This window comes from Bos grunniens, chromosome 15, assembly GCF_055505025.1.
Source record: "Bos grunniens cultivar Pamir isolate PY7600 chromosome 15, Bosgru_T2T1.0, whole genome shotgun sequence".
NCBI lineage: Eukaryota > Metazoa > Chordata > Mammalia > Artiodactyla > Bovidae > Bos > Bos grunniens.
In genome coordinates this window covers 82607920-82615038 of record NC_141179.1, presented here as the reverse complement: position 1 = coordinate 82615038, position 7119 = coordinate 82607920, and the positions used below count along the sequence as shown (strand labels likewise).

Sequence of the window (7119 nt, the reverse complement as noted above, 5' to 3'; positions counted from 1 at the left end):
CCCTGTCTCTCACCAATTCCCAGAGTTTGCTCAACCTCATGCCCACTGAGTCAGTGATGCCATCCAACAATCTCATCTTCTGTTGTCCCCTTCTTCTCCTGCCTTCAATCCTTCCCAGCATCAGAGTCTTTTCCAATGAGTCAGTTCTTCCCATCAGGTGCCCAAAGTATTGGAGCTTCAGTTTCAGCATCAGTCCTTCCAATGAATATTCAGGACTGATTTCCTTTAGGATGGACTGGTTGGATCTCCTTGCAGCCCAAGGGATGATCCAGAGTCCTCTCCAACACCATAGTTCAAAAGCACCAATTCTTTGGCACTCGGCTTGCTTTATGGTCCAAGTCCACATCCATACACTGGACACTATGATAGTTCTAACTCAGTTACTTAACAGTTCCTTTTCTTTTCTCTTTTTAATTGCTATAGGACACTCACATAATGTACAAATGACCCCCATGAAGAACAGTACAGTCGTGACTGAGTTCATTCTTGCCGGGATAACTGATGACCCACAACTGCAGATCCCACTCTTTCTAGTGTTCACGCTCATCTACCTCCTCACTCTGGTTGGGAACCTGGGGGTGATCACGCTGATCCTGCTGGACTCTCGTCTCCACACTCCCATGTACGTCTTCCTCAGCCACCTCTCCCTGATGGACTTTGGTTACTCCACAGTCGTCACTCCCAAAGTGATGGCTGGATTCCTCACGGGAGACAAGGTCATTTCCTACCATGCTTGTGCTGCTCAGTTTTTCTTCTTTGCTGTCTTTCTCATTATGAAAACTTTTCTCTTGGCCTCAATGGCCTATGACCGTCATGCAGCGGTGTGTCAACCACTCCATTACACCAACATCATGACACCAAAGGTGTGTGCCTCGATGGTCATAGGGTCCTATGTTCTTAGTTTTCTGGAGGCCTCTGTTCACACTTGGAACATATTCAGTCTGTCTTTCTGCAGATCCAGGGTGATTGATCACTTTTTCTGTGATGCTACTCCTCTCCTGGCTCTCTCATGTTCAGACAACAAGAGAAGTGAGATTGTGTTTTTCATTTTGGCAAGCTTCAATATCGTCTCTTCTGTCCTGATCATCTTGATCTCTTACCTGTTTATCTTTGTCACCATTCTGAGGATGCACTCATCTGAAGGACATCAGAAGGCCTTTTCCACCTGTGCATCCCACCTCACTTCTATCTCCATCTTCTATGGGACAGGCGCCTTCATGTACCTACAGCCCGGCTCCCGCCATTCCATGAGCACAGACAAGATGGCGTCTGTGTTCTACGCCATAGTCATCCCCATGCTGAATCCTCTGATCTATAGTCTGCGGAACAAAGAGGTCAAGAGCGCCTTTCACAGGCTGTGTGGAAAGCAACGTCTTCTATAAAATTCATATCTTAATTATATAGATACAACAATAAGGTGGTTTCATACAGGTCAGATCAAGTTATGGGAAGTATAGGCCAACATTATGCACATTTTTGATATACTTTCTCAAGTTCTTAACCAAGTCTATGACACAAATGGCGTGAAAACAGGATATCTCAGGAATAATAGCTTAGGAATATCAACCTTGAACCTAGAAGTCTTAGTGCATAGTTTCTTCTTAGTTACATTTCATTATTTCTCATGATCATCCCGTCTCACTTTATTCAATGCATATTTAAATACATGCCCACAGAAACATCATTTAAACAAGCCGGTGCAACTCACACATCCATGAGTGACAGAAAAATGAGTTCAAAGATGAATGGGATTAGTCTATTTTCATAGTATAATTTAAAGCAGTGATTATGATATCTGATAATTCATTCTTAAATGTAAACTTGGTGTCAAATAGTCTGGGTATTGCTTAATTTATTGCTTAATTTTTGTTTCTGTTCTTGTTTCAGTGATAATCAACATCATTATATGGTTATCTTTAATTAGCTCAATTCTTGTCTTTATCAACTCATTATGCAGAAGTTGCATTGTCATATGACAATTTTAAAATATCAGACCAGAGTAAGAGAAATAAGAATAATGGCATATTTTAATTCACTGAAAAAAATAGTCTTTAATTTTAAAGTAAGGCTTCAATCCATCTTCAGATGGTCAATCTTGTACTCCTTTAATGCTCCCTCTTTCATGTAGGCATTCAGGCCACCAAATTATAGATTGGCAATTGGGCTCAAATTAGAGGTTGACCTGATTGGTCCTTACCAATCTCCAAGAATAACCTATCCTGGCTTTTAAATTTTGGCATATTAGGACACTATGAATCATTCAGGGTTATGATAACACTTATAAAGATACCTTTTAAGGCAATTTGAAGACTTAACATCATGCATGACAAGTTTGATTTATTCCATGGTCACTTGGGTGGCTCATCATACAGAAATCCATGTGGGACAGCACATTAACAAGAGAAAAGTTTAAAAATCACACAGTAGCCTATATGGGAAAAGAATCTTAAAAAAGAGTAGATATTTGTATAATTGATTCACTTTGCTGTATACCTGAAACTCACACAACATTGTAAATCAACTACAGTCCAATAAAATTTTTTAAATGAAAAACATTTTTAAATTTCATCACATTATAATCTCAATAAATGCAAGCCAAGAATTTGACAAAATCCACTGTCCATTCATGATAAAAAAAAAAAAAATCTCATCAAAGTGGGTATAGAGGGAACAAATCTCAACATGATAAAGCCATTTTATAACAAAACCACAGCCAACATAACACACAGTGGGAAAATCTGAAAGCTTTCCAGTTTGATTTGACAAGAATGACCCCTCACCACTTCCATTTAATATAGTTTTGGGAGTCCTAGCCACAGAAGTCAGACAAGAAACAAAATTACAAGCCATGCAACCTGGAGGAAAGAGTAAAACTGTCACTTTTGTAGATAATATGTAATATTTTATATTGTGTAAAAATCCTTCTTCCAAAAAAAAGCCCAAAAAACTGTTAGAACTATTAAGTGAATTCAGCAAAATTGCAGAATACAAGATTAATATACAGAAATCTGCTGGATATATGTACACTAGTAATGAAATATCAGAAAGAGAAAGTAAATAGTCCTATTTAAAGTCACATCGAAAAACCTAAAGTATCTAGAAATAAATTCTATCAAGGACTTGAAAGATCTGTACTCTGAAAACTATTAAACACCAATGAAGGAAACTGAAAATGATGTAAAGAAATGGAAAGAATGTAGCCCATGCTCTTGAGTTGGAAGAATTAATGCTATTAAAATTGCCATGGTATCCAAAGAGCTATGCATACTTAATGCAATCACTATCAAAATGCCCATGACCTTTTTACAGAACTAGTACAAATAACCATAAAATTTATATGGATCCACAAAACACCCATAAGTGGCAAAGCAATTTTTGAGAAAAAGAACAAAGCTGGAGGTATCTCACTCCCAGACTTCAGATTGTACTGTAAAGGTACAGCAATCAAAGTAGCAGATATTGGCACAAAAATAGACACACAAATCAATGGAATAGAATAGAGAACTCAAAACAAACCCACACAGTTAACGGTCAGTTAACCAATTACAAAAAGGGTAAGAGAAATACCAATCACCTCAGATATGCAGATGGCACCACCCTTATGGCAGAAAGTGAAGAGGAACTAAAAAGCCTCTTAATGAAAGTGAAAGAGGAGAGTGAAAAAGTTGGTTTAAAGCTCAACATTCAGAAAACTAAGATCATGGCATCTGATCCCATCACTTCATGGCAAAATAGGTGGGAAAACAGTGGAAAGTGTCAGACTTTACTTTTTGGGTCTCCAAAATCACCACAGGTGGTGATTGCAGCTATGAAATTAAAAGACGCTTACTCCTTGGAAGGAAAGTTATGACCAACCTAGACAGCATATTCAAAAGCAGAGACATTACTTTGCCAACAAAGGTCTGTCTAGTCAAGGCTATGGTTTTTCCAGTGGTCATGTATGGATGTGAGAGTTGGACTGTGAAGAAAGCTGAGCGCTGAAGAATTGATTTTGAACTGTGGTGTTGGAGAAGACTCTTGAGAGTCCCTTGGAATGCAAGGAGATCCAACCAGTCCATTCTAAAGGAGATCAGCCCTGGGTGTTCTTTGGAAAGAATGATGCTAAAGCTGAAATTCCAGTACTTTGGCCACCCATGTGAAGAGTTGACTCATTGGAAAAGACCCTGATGCTGGGAGGGATTGGGAGCAGGAGGAGAAGGGGACGACAAAGGATGAGATGGCTGGATAGCATCACCGACTCGATGGACGTGAGTCTGGGTGAACTCCGGGAGTTGGTGATGGACAGGGAGGCCTGGCGTGCTGCGATTCATGGGGTCGCAAAGAGTCGGACACAAGTGAGCGACTGAACTGAACTGAAGAATATACATTGAGAAAAGGACAATCTTTTCAAGCAGTGGTGGTAGAAAAACTGGACAACACATATAAAACAATGAAATTAAAACATTCTCTCATACCGCATACTAAAATAAACTCAAAGAAAGTTAAACATAAGACCTGAAATTATAAATTTCTAGAAGAGACCATAAGTGAAGAAGTCTTTAACATAAGTTGTAGCAATATTTTCTTAGATCAGTCTTCCAAGGGAAAATAAAAGCAAAAACAAACAAATGGGGTCTAATTAAACTTACAAGCTTTGCAATGAAATAATAACCCACAGACTGGGAGAAAATTTTTGCAAGCAGTGTGACCAACAAGGGATTAATTCTCAAAATATAGAAAAAGCTTATGTAACTCAACAACAACAGCAACAAACCCATAAACAAGCAAATTTGAAAAATGGTCAGAAGACCTAAACAGACGTTTCTCCAAAGAAGACATACAGGTGGTCAGCAGGCACATGAAAAGATGGTCAGCATCATTAACTAATAGAAAAATGCAAATTAAAGCTACAATGAGATATCATCTCACACCCATCAAAATGGCTATCATCAAAAAGTCTACAAATAAAGAATGTAGAGGATGTGGAGAAAAGGGAACCCTCCTACACCATTGCTGAAAATGTAAATTGTTGCAGTGATTATGCAAAACAGAAGTTACTTAGAAAACTGAAAATAGACCTAGCATATGATTCAGCAGTTACATTCCTGGGCATTTATCCAATAAAGACAAAAGCCCTAGTTAAAAAAGATACCTCCGCTCCAATGTTCCTGGTAGCACTATTTACAATAACCAAGACCTGGAAGCCATCTAAGTGCATATTGACATATGAATGGATAAAGAAGATACATATCTACATGAAATATTAATCAGCAACAAAAAAATGAAATAATCCTATTTGCAGTGACAAAGATGGATCTAGAGATTATCATACTAAGTGAAGTAAGTCAGAGAAAGACAAATACTATAGGAGATCACTTATATGTGGAATCTAAAAAACAGTAAAAATGAACTTATTTACAAAATAGAAACAGACTCACAGACATAGAAAACAAGCTTATGATTACCGAAGAGGAAGAGGGGGAGGGATAAATGAGAGTATGAGATTGACAGATACACACTACCATTTATAAAATAGGTAAATAACAAGGATTTATTGTATAGTGTAGGCAACAGTATTCAGTACCTTGTAATAAACTATAATGGAAAAGAACTACAAAAAAAGAATATAAAGTGTATGAATATATATGTGTATATATCCAACCACCAAATCATTGGATTATATATACCTGAAACTAACACAATTTTGTCAATCAAACATACTCAGTTAAAAAGAACATTTTTCTTTTGATCCATAAAAAAGAAATTGTGTACTTTTTAATTTATCAATAAAGCTCTAGGCCACAACTTCTTTGTTGACACAAATTAGAATTTTTGTTAAAACATTGCTTTGATTCCCAAATATCACTTAAAAATTGTAAATATAAAACAGATTGTATCAAAAAGTGCACTTTTATTATGTTTAAATAAGAATATATTGGTGTTTTTAATTAATATTTATTCAAAATATTGAGAGTCTAGCAATTCAAAATAAATAGCTTTCAAGTTAAAAAATGTTTTCCACAACAAGGGAAACCACTGAAAATAAGAAAAGACAATGCATGGAACTGGAGGAAATGCATGCCAGTGCTGTGGCCAACAAGGGCCTCTGGTTCCTGCCTTTTCTAAATCCAGCTTTTAAATCTGGAAGTTCTTGGTTCATGCGCTGTTGAAGCTCTCTGCAGGTCATGGGGTTGCACAGAGTCAGACGGGACTTAGAAACTGAAGAACAGCAACAACAGTTGAGTGCAGCACGTTCACAGCATCATCTTCTAGGATTTGAAACAGCTCAGCTAGAATTCTATCTCCTCCACTAGCTTTGTTCATAGCAATGCTTCCTAAGGCCACTCTAGGATGCCTTTCTCTAGGTGAGTGATCACACCATCATGATTACACAGGTCATTAATACCATTTTAAATAGTCCTTCTGTGTATTCTTTCCACTTCTTAATCTCTTCTGCTTCTGTTGGGTCCTTACTGTTTCTATCTTCTGTCTTGCCCATCCTTGGCTGAAATAGTCCCTTGCTATCTCCAGTTTTCTTGAAGAGATCTCTAGTCTTTCCTATTCTATTGTTTTCCTCCATTGTTTTGCATTGTTCACTTAGGAAGGCTTTTTTATCTCTCCTTGCAGTTTCCTGGAACTCTGCATTCAGATGACTCTCTTTCCCTTTCTCTCTTGCCTTTCACTTCCCTCCTCAGCTACTTGTAAAGCCTTCTCAGACACCACTTTGCCTTCTTGAATTTTTCTTTGGGATGGTTTTGATGATCACCTCTGTCCGTAGTTTTTCAGGCCCTCTATCTACTGGATATAAACCCTTGAATCTATTTGTCACCTTCCCTGTATAATCATAAAGGATTTGATTTAAGTCTTACCTGAATGGCCTTGTGGTTTTTAGTACTTTCTTCAATTTAAGTCTGAATGTTGAAGTGAGGAGCTCATGATCTGTTACAACCAATGCCAGGTCTTGTTTTTGCTGACTGTGTAGAGCTTCTCCATCTTCTGCTGCAAAGGACATAATCAATCTGATTTTGGTATTGACCATCTGGTTATCTCCATGTGTAGAGTAGTCTCTTGTGTTGTTGGAAAAGGTGTTTGCTATGACCAGTGCATTCTTTTGACAAAACTCATTAGCCTTTACCCTGC

General features: G+C 37.7%; 1 protein-coding gene across 1 annotated transcript; it reads left to right on the top strand.

Annotated features, from left to right (window-relative positions):
• The first annotated feature begins 443 nt into the window (after nt 1-443).
• Nucleotides 444-1382, top strand: LOC147358824 (olfactory receptor 5B12-like). Its single transcript, XM_086338743.1, has one exon. The coding sequence runs from the start codon at nt 444-446 to the stop codon at nt 1380-1382; it is 939 nt and encodes a 312-aa protein (XP_086194869.1).
• The last annotated feature ends 5737 nt before the right edge of the window (nt 1383-7119 follow it).